At 35.4% G+C, this 17,951-nt stretch overlaps 1 protein-coding gene across 1 annotated transcript; it reads right to left on the reverse strand.

Annotated features, from left to right (window-relative positions):
- Positions 1-9,359: 9,359 nt before the first annotated feature.
- LOC136226511 (putative disease resistance protein RGA3) lies at positions 9,360-13,437 on the reverse strand. The gene is made up of 2 exons (XM_066015035.1): positions 12,986-13,437; positions 9,360-12,804 (listed from the first exon to the last, which is right to left on the reverse strand). The coding sequence occupies exon 2, from the start codon at positions 12,383-12,385 to the stop codon at positions 9,581-9,583; it is 2,805 nt and encodes a 934-aa protein (XP_065871107.1). The 5' UTR covers positions 12,386-12,804; positions 12,986-13,437; the 3' UTR covers positions 9,360-9,580.
- Between the last annotated feature and the right edge of the window lie 4,514 nt (positions 13,438-17,951).

Raw genomic sequence — 17,951 nt, forward strand, 5'->3', positions numbered from 1 at the left:
AAATAAATCCAACAAAATCTGGTATAATCATCAATAAATGTAATGTAATATTTATTACCATTTAAAGATGAAGTACGCTGAGGTCCTGCAACATCTGTGTGAGCCAGTTGAAGCTTATGTGATGCTCTCCAATTTGTTTGAGGAAAAGGTTTTCTTACTTGCTTGCCATATTGACAAGCCACACAATCAGCTAGCTTATCTTCTAGCAATGGCAAGCCTCTCACTAAAGCATGTTTCTGCATGTATAGAAGTCCACCATGATGGTAGTGACCAAGCCTTTTGTGCCATAACTCAGTGTTGCTTATGGTCTTTGAGAAAAACATTTTCTCCTCCTCCATTAGATTTAAAGCATAGCTTTTAGCCCTTTTTTCACCTTGAAAACATCTCTGCCTTTTGCATCTTTGATTAAGCACCACTTGTCTTCAAATATGACTTTAAAACCTTTTTCAACCAGCTATGCAACAGTAAGCAAATTTTGGTCAACGTCAGGAACATATAATACATCAGTAATATTCTTCAAACCTGACAAACTTTCTATAGTCACCGTCCCTTTTCCTTTAACCGATATGAAATCACCATTTCCAATTTTGACCTTGGATACAATAGTTTTGTCAAGCTCCTTAAGGGCTTTACATCATTGGTCATGTTATTTGTGCAACCACTATCTATGAGCCAAGAGTCACTGGAGCTGTTGTTTGTAGCATAACATGTTGCAATAAAAAGTTCCTCCTCTTCATATTAGTCAGTTGTCACTTTTGCCTCTTCGTGTTGCTGAGATTTGCATATCTTTTCCACATGTCCCATGTTGCCACACTTTCTGCATTTGATATCAGGCCTCCACCAACATCTTTTTTCAGGGTGATTTGATTTTTTGCAATGTGGACATGGTGGAAAAGTTTCTCGTTGTTTGTTAGAGCCTTCTGTTTTCTTGTACTGCTTCTTTTTGTCATTTTTCTTGCCTTTGTATCCAGATATTTGTGCTTTGGTATGGAAAGCACCATGTACTTCCTCCTCTTGTCTCATCATTCTTCTCTGCTCATGTGCCTGCAAAGCATTCACTAATTCTCCCAAGGAGATACTTGACAGGTCTTTTATTTCCTCCAATGATGATATCTTGGATTCATATTTTTCAGGTACAGTGACAAGTATTTTCTGAACAATTCTTTCATCAGGAAAATCCTTACCAAGAAGTCGTACCTTGTTTACTATGCTTAACAACTTGTCAACATAGTCTTTTATGGTATCTGCCTCCTTCATGCTCTACATCTCAAATTCTCTAATTAGATTGAGTACTTGCATGCCTTTGACTCTTGTACTGCCTTGATACTCAGTTTTGAGATAATCCCAAATATCCTTAGCAGACTGTAGATTCATAATTCTTGTGAATATTACACTTGAAACAGCAGAAAAGAGACTAGCTTTTGCCTTAGACTTTCTTGTTTTTCTTTCTTTGTGATTTTTTAGCTGCGCCATTGTAGGATTTGGTGGTAGTTGAGCAATTTCATAGTCTTCCTCTATGGCCTTCCAAAGATCTAGTGCTTCAAGATGAACAGTCATCCTGATAGCCCATGCTTCATAATTAACACCATCAAAAATTGGTGGTGTAATTGTTGTGAATGAAGTGTCTAACTCCATATGTATTTTTCTCAACTCACAGATCCTTCAAGATGAACAGCTCTGATACCAGTTTGTTGTATATTGCGTGAAAGAAAGAAAAAAAGAAAGAAGATAGAAATTATAAAAATGCAGAGTACATCTTTATTAATTCTGTAACTCTTTAAATAGAGTTAGAATCTAACTAAAACTCTGATTACATTCCTAAGTTTTAGGGATACTAACAGCCCCAAAAGACTAGGTGAAAAGAACGTTAAAATAAATTTAAAGGATAACAGAATTTATTAAAACCTAATTTCAGCTTTATGGCACGTTTCTAACAAAAATCATATTCATTTGTCGTTCCGCCATTTTCTCTCTCTCCCTTTCGCCGTTCATCTTCTCCGTCTTTGGTTCCAGTGGTGGTAGGAGCTCCGGCGGCGGCGACGAAGGTGGTGGTTCGCCTAAGAAAAGACCTCCGCCTTCGAGAACGCTAGGTTTTAGGCCTTCATTATCTCCACCACCACCAACTTTCAATACTTCACTATCTACTAGATCACATCCTCCACAACCGACTCTGGCGAAATCTTTCCATCCTCCTTCTTCACCGCCACCGCCTTCCAAGAAAGTATCCCCTGTAATACATTTGCCACCTCCACAGTCACCACCTACGGCGGAGAAGTCACCGGCTCCTCCACCACATGAACATTCCCACTCCTATGCTCCACGGTGGCTTTGGATGGATTACAGTGTAGCAGCGCTGAAGGTGTTGTGCGGACAACTGAAAGACGTCCGACAAACCCCTTCACAAAACGCATTAAACCTCGGCGACATTCTCTTCCAGCGCACCTGGATACAAGTTCTATCTATCTTATTAACCTTTCTCATCCCCTTTCTCTTCTACGATTTTCTCCCCTAATCCCGTAATTTCCGCAAGGCATTATAGTCTCCAACGACGGTGACGGCGATCTCATTCTCAATGACGGCACCAGTGTTATCCAGTGGAAAAGGTTTCACCAAGCACACAACGGTAAGAGGCTGGAATGGTGGAGAGAGAGGGACAAAATAATACGTGGGGCCACTTTTAGTTTTTATAGAGAGAGAATTGGGAAATTCTTTTTTATTAAGGGTATAAAAGTAATTTAGTAATATGTAGGGGCCTTTTTAATTTTTAAAGAGTAAAAATTGATGAGGTGTCACGTTGACCAAGTAGTTAACAGGATTGATCGGTCATTTTTACCGGTTGTACACTTTAGTGGGAGGTCACTAAAAGGTTGTACAGTTTAGTGTGATAAAATTTTGGTTGTACACCAAAGTGTGATTACGGATAAAGGTTATACACCACGTATGTAATTTACCCCTCTATTCTATCCCAATTAGTAAAATTTCACAAAATTTGAATGTAGACTTAATGAAATTGTTATCCCATTAAGACGTGTCTATATTTTGACATTTTGATTTGATAGATTTTAATTTAGGATTTGTTTTTTACTTTATTCTTTTTTTTTAAATCTAATTAATTATTTCTATGTAAGAACATTTATGTGGCAAAAAAAACTTTAAAAGACATGTCGCATATCAAGTTTGGATGTCAAAATATTGTCAGATAGCAGTTGTGTCAAATCTCCATCCAAATTGGATGAAATTTCATTAATTAGGATCTATAAAACATAGACTCTTCCCCGAGGTCGGTGTGACGGTGTCGAACTCGCCAGACACGGGAACTCGCTGGGGACACAACCGGATTAGCACCCGACACGGCAAAACTGTGTCCCCATCATTTGTTTTTGTTTGTGAATTCTGATATATCCCATATTTCTATAATGAATAAGCAAAATGTATGATCATACAAAATATAATTACATTCGAAAAAGCCTTGAACATGAACACTGCCAAACCGAATCAAATACAAAAAAAAATCATCCAACTAATATTGATGTAATATCAAAATCACAAGAACATGTAACAAAGGAGCTTGGAGTTAAGGAGCCCAATAGAAGCATGAAGGATCCATTGGAGCTGTCAATTGGACCTATGACGAAGAATCATGCAAAGAAGGACCAACAAATGCTTAATGGACTCGTCTTGAGCTTCTTTAAACAAGGAATAGATTTTAGCGAAGTTATTAAAGATGGTGTATTTTTTTGTTGTATTCAAACCTAAGCCCATAATAGTGATATGTAAGAGAAGCTTTGGACTTGCATGTGTTTGGCATGTGCAAAACCCATTGGGACTAATTAAAATTAATGCTATAACCTTATAGAGTTGATTGAGCTTGTTTCTAGCTAATTAAAAGGCCCAAATAATGTTAATTAGTGGGCTGAAATTGGGCTTTAAAGGACAAAAACGAATTTCATGTTTTTCCTTGTCTAAATAGGATTTCTTTTAGCTTTGATGCACTAAGATTCAACTTCCTTTTTAGTTTAGGTTTAGGTTTCTTTTAGCCTATATAAAGGTTTGTATTCTTCATTATTTGATCAATCAGACATCAATATTTTTATGAACAAAAGTTCTTCTTTTCCTTTGGGAATTATTTTCAATCCGGGATTGAATTCTTTATTGTGAGCTTGAGAGACCGGGTCATCATTTTTGCAATATTATCTTGATCGTGAACAAGTATTTTGGTAAGGTACTTGTGAATCGCCAAACACTCAGGTTCCAATTTAATTATTCGAATGTGTAAGGTTAGATCTCCTTTCATTGTCTTTAATTCTTTGGGATTGGTTTGTTATCACCAATTTATGCTTGTTATTTGATGATATTAATTCCTTAAGATAGATCGGGAAAAATTGTTGATTTGGTTATTATTTCTCTTTCATAACCAATATCACATCAATTGGTATCAGAGCTTTGGCTCTTAAGGAATTTGTTGTTTTTATTTTGTTTGTCGAAATTAAAAAAAATAATTACCTCAATCTAGAGTCTTTAATTATTGATCGAGTTCCTCATACCTTTGCATCTAGTTATTTAGGTTCTTAGTTGTAGCGAATTGATTTTTGGATTCTATTCTTACTAGCCAACCCTATTCATGTGTGTGTGAATTTCTTCAAGTTTTTGCATGCTAAATCATTAGTGCAAATTTAATTTGTTAATTAGTTTCAGTCTAGTTAAAAAAAAAGACTGGAATTTTTTTTTGCTTGTGTTGATATCATTATTACAACTCATTCAAGTTAGAGGAAAAAAAAGAAAAGCAAAAAAAAAGAAAGAACCGGCTCATTAATTGTACTAAAGTTACAAGTTTTATAGAATTTGCATGCTAAACACACATTCTTAAAATTTCTTTCAAACCTTTGTCTCTTCTTTGAAAATCGTCTTTTATTCTATTCTTAATGTGCTAAACTTTGGTTATCGTTACACTATTAGTCTTCTTTGCTTCTAGTTTCTGCCCTATTTTATTTTATCATTCTTTTGCTTCATTGTCATTTATATTACCTGAGATAATCCTTGTGATCTATCAAGATAATATAAAAGAGTGATTGAACCGATTGTGAGGTATTTCTTTTACTTTCTTTTTCTTCTGTTCTTGCTTTAGATTAGATTTCACTTCTTTTCCATTCTTTATATATTTTGTCATGTCTAACGGACCTAAAGAGGACAACGCTAACGACGTTGATTCTAAAGAATGGCAACAAGCTATTGTAGGTGAGATGAAGAGGTTAGGGGCTATTATGGCTGATTTGGTTTCAAACCAAAAGAAATCAAGCCAAAAGAAAGGAGGGCGATGGAGATTGAATTTTAATGATGAACTATCCGAGTCTGAAGAGGAGGAGAAGTTTGGATACCGAAAAAGGGGTAACGATCGGAAAGATAGTAATCTTAATGCTATCAAACTTAAAATGCCTACTTTTCGAGGAGCTAGTGACCCAGAGGCGTATCTTGATTGGGTACGAAAGGTTGAGACCATCTTTGACATACATGAGTATTCGGAGGAGAAAAAAGTGAAACTTGTAGTATCCGAACTAACTGAATATGCGGCTGTTTGGTGGGACCAATTAAAGCGCACAAGAAAAAGAGATGGTGATGAACCCATAAGAACATGGGGGGAATTGAAGAAGGTCATGAAAAAGAGATTTGTGTCGGCTCACTATTATAAGGAGTTGTTGAAAGAACTCCAATCTATGTCTCAAGGTAACCAATTTGTTGAAGATTATCACAAACAATTGGAGATGACACTAATCCGAGCTGATATACAAGAAGACGAGGAAGCTACCATGATTAGATTTCTCATGGGAATGAAGAGGGAGATTCGCAACCCTCTTGAGCTACAAACTTATTTCCATATGGAGGAGATGCTCCATAAAGCAGTAAAAATTGAGAGACAACTTCAAGAGGTTGAGGAGGGGAGATCAAAGTTCAAAGGCACTACTTCCACACTATGGGAGTCAGATCCAAGAGGTAATTTTAAAACTAAATCCGAATTTAGCTCTAAAAGTGATCAAAAGCCTCAAGTTGATTCAAAAGCATTTGGGAAGTTGCAAATTGGGGGAACTACTCCAAAATACAAAAGTACTGAAAAACCCACAAGAACTCGTGAAATTGTGTGTTTTAAGTGCCAATGGAGAGGGCACTATGCAATAGAGTGTTCGAATCAAAAGGTGATGGTTATGAAGCATGGTGAGTTAATATCTGAAAGTGAGTCCGAACATGAATCAGATGATATGCCCGTCTTAGAAGATTGTAGTGATATAGAAGAGGTGGATAGCAAAGGAGGACATGGAGTTAACTTAGTCACTCGTAAAACATTGAAGATGGGAGTGAGTGGTGACATTGAGCAACGGGAGCACATCTTTCATGCTCATTGCAAGGTACTTGGAAAGACATGCTTACTAATTATTGATGGAGGAAGTTGTTGCAACGTGGTGAGCAATGTGTTAGCAAACTGATTGGGGATATCAACAATTCCACATCCCAATCCTTATCGGTTACAATGGTTGAATGATAGTAACGATTTCAAAGTTACTAAACAGGTGCTTCTGAACTTTTCTATTGGTTCTTTTTCTGATGAGGTATTATGTGATGTAGTACCCATGCAAGCATGTCATGTGTTATTAGGGAGGCCTTGGCAATTCGATCGATCAGCACTACATCATGGCCGAACAAATAAATTTACTATTGCTAAGGATGGGAAGAAGTATATTTTGCCACCTTTGTCACTTGCTGAAGTGTTTGAAGATCAGCTCTATATGCAAAGAATGTTACAAGAACAATTTGTGAGAAGGGAAATGGTTAAGGCGAGAGAAAATAAGAGTGATAAAATCAGTGAGAGTGTGAAGAGAGAAGAGGTGAGTGAAAAGGCATTAGTGAGGTCGAGAAATGAGGGTGAGAGGAGAGAAAAAGAGAGGAGCCTTAACAAAAGCCAAAATCTATCTTTATATGCTAAATTGAGTGGTGTAAAGCAAGCTGATTTTGAAAACAAAAATTTATTATTATTTTATTGTAAGAGTTTTTGTTTATCTTCTGTAAGTCAGTCTAACCTTCCTTCTAGTATTTGTCCTCTTTTACAGGAGTTCAAGGATTTATTCCCCGAACAGATGCCTGATAAGTTGCCCCCGATTCGAGAAATTAAGCACCAAATTGACTTTATTCCCGAAGCACAAATTCCAAATCGACTAGCCTATAGAAGTAACCCTAATAAAGTCAAAGAACTTCAAAGGCAAGTGGAGGAGCTAATTACAAAAAAGTTGATTCGTGAATCTATGAGTCTATTTGATGTACTAGTCATCCTAGTACCAAAGAAAGATGGAACTTTGCGGATGTGCATCAATTGTAGAGACATCAACAAAATCATGGTAAAGTATCGTCATCCTATCCCTAGGTTAGATGATATGTTGGATGAACTAAATAGGGCTATGCATTCATCTACTAACTTTTCACCATTTGAAATTGTTTATGGTTTTAATCATTTGACACCATTAGACTTGATCCCTTTACCTGTTGATGAAAGGAAAAGTTTAGATGGAAAGAAGAAGGCAAAAATGGTGCTTAAGTTATATGAACAAGTGAAACAACGACTAGAGAAGAAGAATGATCAGTATGCAAAGCAAGCTAACAAGGGTCAACAACGTGTGCTATTCGAACCCGGTGATTGGGTGTGGTTGCATATGCGCAAGGAGAGATTCACCGCTTAGAGACAATCAAAGCTACATCCTAAAGACGATGGCCCATTTCAAGTAGTCGCACGAATTAGAGATAATCCATACAAGCTGGACTTGTCAGGTGAGTATAATGTGCATACAACTTTTAATGTCGTTGATTTATCTTTGTTTGATGTAGGAGATGAAGATTTGAGGACAAATCCTTTTCAAGAGAGAGTGAATGATGTGATATCAAAATCACAAGAACATGGAACAAAGGAGCTTGGAGTTAAGGAGCCCAATAGAAGCATGAAGGATCCATTGGAGCTGTCAATTGGACCTATGACGAAGAATCGTGCAAAGAATGACCAACAAATGCTTAATGGACTCGTCTTGAGCTTCTTTAAGCAAGGAATGGATTTTAGCGAAGTTATTAAAGATGGTGTATTTTTTTGTTGTATTCAAACCTAAGCCCATAATAGTGATATGTAAAAAGGTTGATCATATTTTAAGAGAAGCTTTGGACTTGCATGTGTTTGGCATGTGCAAAACCCATTGGGACTCATTAAAATTAATGCTATAACCTTATAGGGTTGATTTGGCTTGTTTCTAGCTAATTAAAAGGCTCAAATAATGTTAATTAGTGGGCTGAAATTGGGCTTTAAAGGACAAAAACGAATTTCATGTTTTTCCTTGTCTAATTAGGATTTCTTTTAGCTTTGATGCACTAGGATTCAACTTCCTTTTTAGTTTAGGTTTAGGTTTCTTTTAGCCTATATAAAGGCTTGTATTCTTCATTATTTGATCAATCAGACATCAATATTTTTATGAACAAAAGTTCTTCTTTTCCTTTGGGAATTATTTTCAATCCGGGATTGAATTCTTTATTGTGAGCTTGAGAGACCGGGTCATAATTCTTGCAATATTATCTTGATCGTGAACAAGTATTTTGGTAAGGTACTTGTGAATCGCAAAACACTCAGGTTCCAATTTAATTATTCGAAGGTGTAAGGTTAGATCTCCTTTCATTGTCTTTAATTCTTTGGGATTGGTTTGTTATCACCAATTTATGCTTGTTATTTGATGATATTAATTCCTTAAGATAGATCGGGAAAACTTGTTGATTTGGTTATTATTTCTCTTTCATAACCAATATCACATCAAATATCCCAAACGGATTCTAACTTTCAAGACATGTGAAAACTTAACTTTGATTCTTTTGGTATCTAAAAACAGTTCAAGTTGAGATGCTTTAAACTGTAGAGGCGTTGGATGGCTGTAGCTGTTGATTTGGAAGAGAAGACATTTCTAGGACTGTAATCAAGCCGAGTCGGACCGAGCTTCGGCCTGCTCATGCTCAGTTCATCAGAAAATTGACGAGCTCGAGCTCGAGCTCAATATTCTATTCGTGAGTTGTTCATGAACTGCTGGCGAGCTTATTAACAAGCTTTGTTCGCGAATAACTCGTTAATTCAATTCATGAAATTCGTTCGTGAACAACTCATTAATTAGTATGAAAAGAAAACTTGATGTCATTTTTTACGCAAGTTGCTTGTTTTATATTCATTACCTCAACAAAAAGATGTTCCAATGAATACAAAACAAGCAGCTTGTGTAAAAATATTAGTACGAAAACAATGACATCTGAAGCACAGGAATGCAACAAGATCTTTACGTTCAAGTGCAATAACTCAATTGCATATAATTGTTCATATTTAACACTTCACACACAAAAAAAAAAAATATCTGATTCACATTTACATGATCTGGACATTTGACAACATGTTTGCATAATAAATAAGAAGAACGTTTCATCATGCAAAAAATTCATTCCAAAAGCTCTATGACAAAGATCTCTTCCTATAAGTGCATTTCAAACCTTAAAATATAATTGCTTGAACAAATTCACTCAACTAATATCCCAGACGGATTCTGACTTTCGAGAAATGTGAATACTCAACTTTGATTTTTCTGGTGTTCAAAGAATGCAACCATATTTTAGATTTTATTTCCTCAAGAATGGGGCAGCAGATAATGCTGAGATGTGTTAAATTGGGGAGGCGTCGTATGACTGTAGCTGTTGATTGACACCCGAGATGCCTACAATAATCCAGAGAAAGGAACTGAAGAGACTGAAGATTGGTCAACCATTCTGGCAATTCTTCCATTGTTGTGAATCCTATTGTCTTCAACGATTTCAGAACAGTGAGGTGTTGAAGTTGATTTGGAAGCGAAGACATTTCACGACGGAAAAAATCAGATCCCCATATTTCTAACTCCTCGAGACACGAAAGGTCTTTGATTTGATTTAGATAACAGAAATCATCCAACTCCTCTGAGAATGCACCAATACATAACTTCCTCAATTGAGTGAGTTTGCATAATATATCCTCTGGGAAACATCTCAATCTTTTACAGCAATACATCTCTAAGGAGGTTAAAGAGCTCAGCCTCCCTAAATCTTCTCGAATAAATGCCAGCCATTCACATCTTGTTATACTGAACTCCTTGAAACAAGTGCTGGATGGAAGCCAGTTTCGGATATAAGTTAATTTTGAACATCCGACAATAGATAAACTTGTAAGCGAGGGGAATGATTGTTGTTTATCAAATAAGAACCTGAATTCCTCACAATTTTTTATTTCTAGCTTCACAAGTGCAGGCAGATCACTCATTGGAAAACTTGTCAATTTAGCACAAGAGTGAATAGACAAAATTTCAAGGCAAGGAAATACAACACTGTTTATACTCGATGGACAGCTCCATTCAGTTAAATTCTCCATCCAACTTACACATAATGACTTCAATTTTGGAAACAGTCTCGGGCTTCCACTGCTGCTTGCACTGCCTTCAATCCAGTAGAACTCATTATCTATACACTTCACTCTTCCCATATGATTTATCTGAAGAAACTTAAGACTAGGAAGATCTCCAAGGCAAGGGACACGTACACAGTTCCAGCACTGTTCTAACCTAAGATCCACCAAATTATTGATTACTGCAAAACAATCCCCATAATTTGGACTCTTCATTCTCAACATCCATGATGGCCATTTTCCACCCATGTAATACTTAATCGTTAGTCTTTTTATGTTTGGGTGAGGTCGAAGGCCTTCCAGCAATTCCTCATCACTTGAAGTTCTATTATTTGCTCCATAACTCCAATGAAAACCCAATCCTCGTAGGTCTGGTTTCTCCTGCAAATTTGCTCTATCAGCTTCTTTTTTATCTACCACCTCCTCAAGCCTGGTTATTTCCAAGTGCCCTCTTAGTTTGCTTAAGAATTCAAGTTCCTGAATGCAACCTCCCCAATCAGGGCCCACAACAAAGAGAGGCAATACTTCGAGACCATTTAGCTTCCCCATTCCATATGGCATCTGGTGCTCATAAGAAAAAGCAATATGCTTCAAGCTGATCAAATTGTTCATCTTCTTTCTAGGAAGCTTGGTAAGTTCTTTGCACTCGAGGAATTTCAGAATTTGAAGATTGCAGAGCTTGGTGATGGATTCAGGCAACTCTTTGATGTTAGAGTTTGAGAGATTCAAAGTTTGAAGATTGTACAACTTGGTGATGGATTCAGGCAACTCTTTGATGTTAGAGTTTGAGAGATTCAAAGTTTGAAGATTGTACAACTTGGTGATCAATTTAGGAAACCCTCTGATTTTAGAATTTGAGACATTAAGATATCTCAAATGTTTCATTCTTCCAACTGATGATGGAAACACTTCCATATCAGCACCATTAAGGTCCAGAATCCGCAAGCTTTTCAACTTCCAAGACTTCTGATAGGAAGCACTGTCAAGGATAATAGTACGCAACTTCTTAGCCCCATTGTTATGAATATCCATTGAACTTGTTACAACTTCAGTATCTGCATATACATGATATATACAAGATGTCTCATCTACAGTTGAAAAGTTCTCCCAAGTCAGCACATCCAAATTGGATAGAGAGAATGCCAGATCATGCACAAAATCATGCATTTTGCATTGCATAACATTCCCATCCTCATCCCTTTCCACATCTTGAAGAAAAGAATTCAAAATCAAGATATTAACACAGTGGTTACCATCATTCAATGACCCAACCAACCCTTCTGCCATCCAAAGATGAATCAATTCTTCTATTCTAATTGAAAACCCTTTTGGAAAAATTGAACAAAATGCAAAACATGGCTTTGTAAATGGGGGCAAGTAATCAAAACATAGTTTTAATATAGAACTAACATCGCTCCCATTGTTTCGTGGATCCAAAGCACTGCTATTTGCAATTTCCAACCACAAGTTCTTACTCCAAGTATACCCCATTGTCCCTCCTAAAACTTTTGCAGCTAATGGGACTCCTTTAAACCTACCTGCAATTGCCTTTCTAATCTTCACAAAAGCAGTTGGGGTTTCTATATTTCTACATACACTGTCTTCCAAAATAGACAAACACTCCTTATTAGACAAGCCACCTAATATATGCCAACCTCGACGTGAAGCCTCAACAATAGAAGCCACTTCACTTTCACGAGTTGTGACAATAATAGCATTTCCACTACTTGCACAAACTTTCGACAACTTAACTTTTAACCAACTCCACTTGTTAGAAACATCACCCCAAACACCATCAAGAACAAGAAGAAATTTTTTGCTCCACAACTCTTGTTTGAGTTGTTTAAGAATTGAATCTACGTATATTAAGCCCCCCAATGATGGATTCAATTGCTCCAACATCTCTCTTAAAATTCTTTCCTATTAAACTTCATTGAGACATCGACCCACAATTTGATATCAAAAAGTCTTGTTTCCATGACTTCTTTAGACACAAGTTTAGCTAAGGTCGTCTTTCCGAGACCACCAATTCCTATTATGGGAACAACAGTAAGTCGTTCATAGTTGAAACTAGTCAACAAGTAGACAATATTCGCTATATCAGCTTGCCTTGCTATAACTCGGTTTTCAAGGTTTAAGTCTGTTGGAAACCTATTCTGAGACATCATGTCCTCCCAGAAATGCTGGATTAACCTAGGGTTAAGGATAAGACTGTCCCTTAGAATATTTTGGAGTGAATTGATGACTTTCTTAAACTCAGACGCCATTTTGAGACGAAATTTAGCCTTTCTGACATTTGGAATTGACAAGAAGTTATGCACCTAGTTGGAAAAACATTTATTATTAGTCTTCTTGGGATGAAATAACACAATAACCATAAAACTTCAATTTGAAATGGAAGATTATTCTTCTTCTTCAGTTCAGAAACTACAAATTCTAGAATGAAGTTCTATATTCAGTGACATTAAAATTTAGTAAGGCATGAGATTAGATTATACATACCGCCTTATTTTGAAGGTGAAGTCGAGTAGTTTCATAAGCCAATTCAGAAAGAAAATCGTCAGCTTCATAAGCTACTTGTTTCAGATTCCTCAACCACCGGCTCGCTTCCATCTTTTCCAGTTGTTCCTTCTCTGCATCTTCAACTAGATCAGCAATTGCAAGTAACAATTCTCGAATATGGTTGAATTCCTCTTCAAATCCCCAAAAAAATTTCAATTCATCCAAGTCATATGGAATTAGCTTGATTAAATTGCAGAGTGCTTCCTTTCCCACATAAATAAGGGCTTTCTCCGCCATAAAGTGATTAACGCAAGAAGAACAAGCAAATCAACTCTGAGGAAGAGAGAGAGAGAGATATATACTAGAAATTGTTGAACACTGATGATTGGTATGAAAGGAAATATTGCTTCTCATTCAATAATAATCAATTCTGCTATGAATACAATAAAAACAAGAAAGGGGTAGCTGTACAAACAAACAAAAAAAGAGGAAAGGACAGGGGAATGCAAATGACAGGGAAATGTAAAAAAGAAACTGCCTCGGAGATTAGCCGTTGGTGTTTGTTATTTTTGACAAATTATTAGATGCACCCGAATCTCCATATCAAATGGAGGACCTCTCATACATATTTTGATACCTGTAATACGGACCCACATATATTATAAGAGACCCACTATTTTAATTATTATGTGGGTCACACTATACGTGTCCAAATGTGAATTGGGGATTTTGTGAGTGATATGGAAGACCGGTGTTTAATATAAGAACTCGTTATTTTGAGTGCTACGTGTCTGTTAATTTTGGAAGAGATACTAGAAATTGTTGAACACAAGAGCAAAAGAATGTATATCGAGATTTAAAATAAACAACTTTTCTAAAATGTCTAATTAACAAATAACCCCTGAACTTTCAATTGTAACAATTTATCCCTCAAACTTGTCCAATTGTAAAACATAACCCCTCAAACTTGTCCAATTGTAAAATATAACCCCAAATTGCTGATATGGACTGCAATTGAAGAAACACGTGAAATACAAAAATTGCAACGCTCGTGGAGTGTGATAATCAGATCTTTGGCGTGATACAAATCCGGAGAAACATTTTTACGGTTGCTTCAAGTATGAGGTAAAAAAATTTCCAATTTGGGGTTATGTTTTACAATTGAATAAGTTTAAGGGATAAATTGTTACAATTGAAAGTTAGAGGAAGCAGTTGCAACTTTTGAACAAGTTCAGAGGGTTATTTGTGTATTAGACATTTCTAAAATAAAGATTCTATCATCTTCTATAGTCACATCAACATAATAAATTTAGCAATGGTGGTAGGTGAGATGTATTATATAATATAAACCTTGAAAAGTTGGGTCATCTTATAAAATAAAGAAGACAATATGCAATACAATAAGAACAATAGAGAGAAAATAAGTGTTCGTATTTCATTTATCTTTCTGCTTGTGTTCTATTATAGGAAAAAAATCTATATTTATAGACTTATGAATATATAGGATAAATAAGAACATAAATTATGGAGCTACAAACATTAAGGAATACAAAAGTTACAACCTTAATGAATAAAGAGTTACAACATTAAGGAATGAAAAGTTACAATGGTTATATTTATGTACTTATGGACATCCATCAATTTATTCATAACACTTCTCCTTGGATGTCCATCCATGCGAATAGGGCACTGCCTCATTAAAAACCTTTACCAAGTAAAACCCGGTGGGACAAAACCATTGATTAAGGGAAAAAGAGTACAGTGTTTACTCCCCCTATTCGCAATATTACTGAATGTCTCTAAGACATCACATTTTAAAATCATAAACCTTCTTAAAAGTGGTAGAAGGTAATGCTTTTATGAACAAATCTGTCAGATTGTCACTTGTCCGAATTTGCTGAATATTGATTTCACCGCTCTTTTGAAGATAGTGAGTAAAGTAAAAAATTTGGTGAAATCTGCTTTATTCTGACTCCTTTAATATAGCATTCCTTCAGTTGAGCAATGAATTTTGCATTATCTTCATATATTGTAGTCGGTGTTCCTGCATCTGATGATCTACCACAAGATTCTCGTATATGTTTGGTTAACGATCTTAGCCAAACACATTGTCGACTTGCTTCATGAATAGTTATTAACTCAGCATGGTTTGAAGAAGTAGTTGTAATAGTTTGCTTCGTAGAGCGCCAAGATAGTTGTACTTCAATACATGAATAAATATCCTGGATAACAAATTGACATGAAAAGTAATATCGGGCCGCGTATTATTAGCAAGATATATTAGTGCACCTATTACATTGAGATATGGTACTTTAGGACCAAGAATCTTTTCCTTATCTTTTCGAGGTCGGAAAGGATCTTTATTTACATCAAGTGATCGAAGAACCATTGTAAATAATTAATTCACCTAAATAGAATTAATAACCAAATAATTACATACCAACCATCAATCTCATTTCAATCTCAGTTATCATTAATAACAATAAATGATAGTAGCACTTAGTCATTTATTACCACAAGCCTGAGACATCAACCAACCAAACACGACAGTTACAAGTTTAGCAATCAATAAGAGTGAGCATATAAACATAACTATGCACATAACTAACCACTTACGTTCATTACAAGCATAAAATTCAATTATGATGAACATGTAAACAAGCAAACAAATAACTATATACATAATTAACTACGACCAATTTGTAAGATAAGACAAAATTTGTCTTTCCAAGATCTTTCATCTCAAATTCCTTTTTCAAATAGTCCACTGCTTTTGGAATCTTTTCAGGAGTTCTAATAATATTCATATCATCTACAAAAATAGAAACGATGGAAAATTCAGTTTCTGATCTTTTTATGAAAACGCATAGAAAAATTTGATCATTCTTATAACCTTCTCTTAGCAAATATTCACTAAGGCGATTATACCACATATGTCCTGATTGTTTCAATCCATAAAGAGATTTATTTAACTTTATGCAGTAATGTTCTTGAGAACTAGATTTTGCTTCTTCTGGCAATTTAAATCCTTCTGGGACTTTCATATAAATGTCATTATCCAGTGGATATAAGTAGGCTATGACTACATCCATAAAATGCAAATTAAGCCCTTCTCTTATTCCCAGACTTATGAGAAACCTAAAAGTAGTTGCATCCACCATAGGGGAGTATGTTTCTTTATAATCAATTCCAGGTCTTTGTGAGAATCCCTGTGCAACTAACCATGCTTTATATCTCACAATTTCACCATTTTCATTCCTTTTTCTCACAAAGACCCATTTATGTCCCACCGATTTTACACCTTTAGGTGTACGGACTATAGGTCCAAATACTTCTCTCTCTTTTTTTTTTTGCAAGAGATTTCAGTTCTGCCTCAATTGCTTCTTTCCATTTTGGCCAATTATTACTTTGTGTACACTCTTCAATGGATTTTGGTTCATGATCCTCATTTTTATCCATACCATCAACTGCTACATTGCATGCAAAGATTTCATCGATGTCGATTTTATTGCGGTTCCATTTTATTCCAGACATGACATAATTAATTAAGATCTCTTCATTCTCAGGTACCTGAAATTTTTTTCTTTGTCATGTTTATGATCTTTGCAGGAGATCCTTCACGTTAGAGGTAAAATTGCTCCTGGCTTTCAACGTTATTGGTAAAATTTCTCCTGGCTGTAAATGTTAGGAATATTTTTGCACTTTAACCCTATATAAAAAAAATTATAAAATTTTATTGCAAATGAGGAAGAATTTTGTTTTTCTTCTCACTTTGGTTGTGGGAAGACAAGATATTCGTTGATTAAATAGAAACAAGATTTAGTTTGTACTAAAATTGTTTATATGAATTAAAATATAAGTTGAATATTCAAATTGTCCTGATAAATAAAAATAAATACTTTTTAATTATACAATCAAGTTGCGATTGTTTTTACATTTCTTTGTTTTGAATCATATTTTTACTTAGTTCATCCTTGTCAATTTTTACCGCCCCTTTCTTGGTGCATGACGAAGAAGAAAGCAGCTTCTTATTCCAGACTACATTGTTCTGCTGACCCAAATTGCCTATAAGATAATACATATCTTTTCCCTCTCCAAAGTTAACACAAAATTCTGAAACATCAAAAGAACTCATCATTGTATATCATTATCAATAACCACAACCTGAGCCACCTCCGCAATCCCCTACACTCCATCGCATACCGACAATCCATAAAAAGATGTCACCATGTATTTTCAAGAGCAGAACCTTTCATGGAATGTCGCTATTAACAGCAACATAATAAGAGATGGTTGAAACACATAACGTGATCAATTGACCCATTTAGTAGAAAACTCATCCTACGAAAGACAACTGCCAAAAAACCCCAATCGACCCTGTCATAGGTTTTGCTTATGTCAATTTTCATTACTTTTTGCCTATTAAACTAGTAGTCAATCCTCACAAGTAAACACTAAACGTTTCTGTTTTGTAATTCATACTCAAAACAGAATTGATTTCTAACATTCTACATATTCTAACCTAATTCTTATTCTATCAATCTCAAAACCAATTTCAAATAACGATTATCTATTTATATAAACCTTAAGTCGTATTTAATCTACACATAAATAAGTTTTCTTCAAAAAAGTTCTCTATGAGATCGATATCTTTTTATTACTACAACCGAAACCGTGCATTTGCGGAAATCGCTCAAGAACTACTTTTATTATTTTATTCTTTTTATAACTTCTAGAATTCATTTGATAAAAATAAGAGATTAATTGTATTCGTTTGCATTAAGCAAAGAAAACAACTTTAAACTTTGTATAAATTATAAAAATTTAATAACATAAACTCCTTCAATTAAAGGGCTTTGAACTGCAGACAATCCTCCTACGGTCGGGTTAGATTGCTACCTTAACCAAATTAATACATATTTCCGATAAGCCGACCTAACGATCATATCGTCCTTAAGAATGAATT

The sequence above is a fragment of the Euphorbia lathyris genome, chromosome 4 (assembly GCF_963576675.1).
Source record: "Euphorbia lathyris chromosome 4, ddEupLath1.1, whole genome shotgun sequence".
NCBI lineage: Eukaryota > Viridiplantae > Streptophyta > Magnoliopsida > Malpighiales > Euphorbiaceae > Euphorbia > Euphorbia lathyris.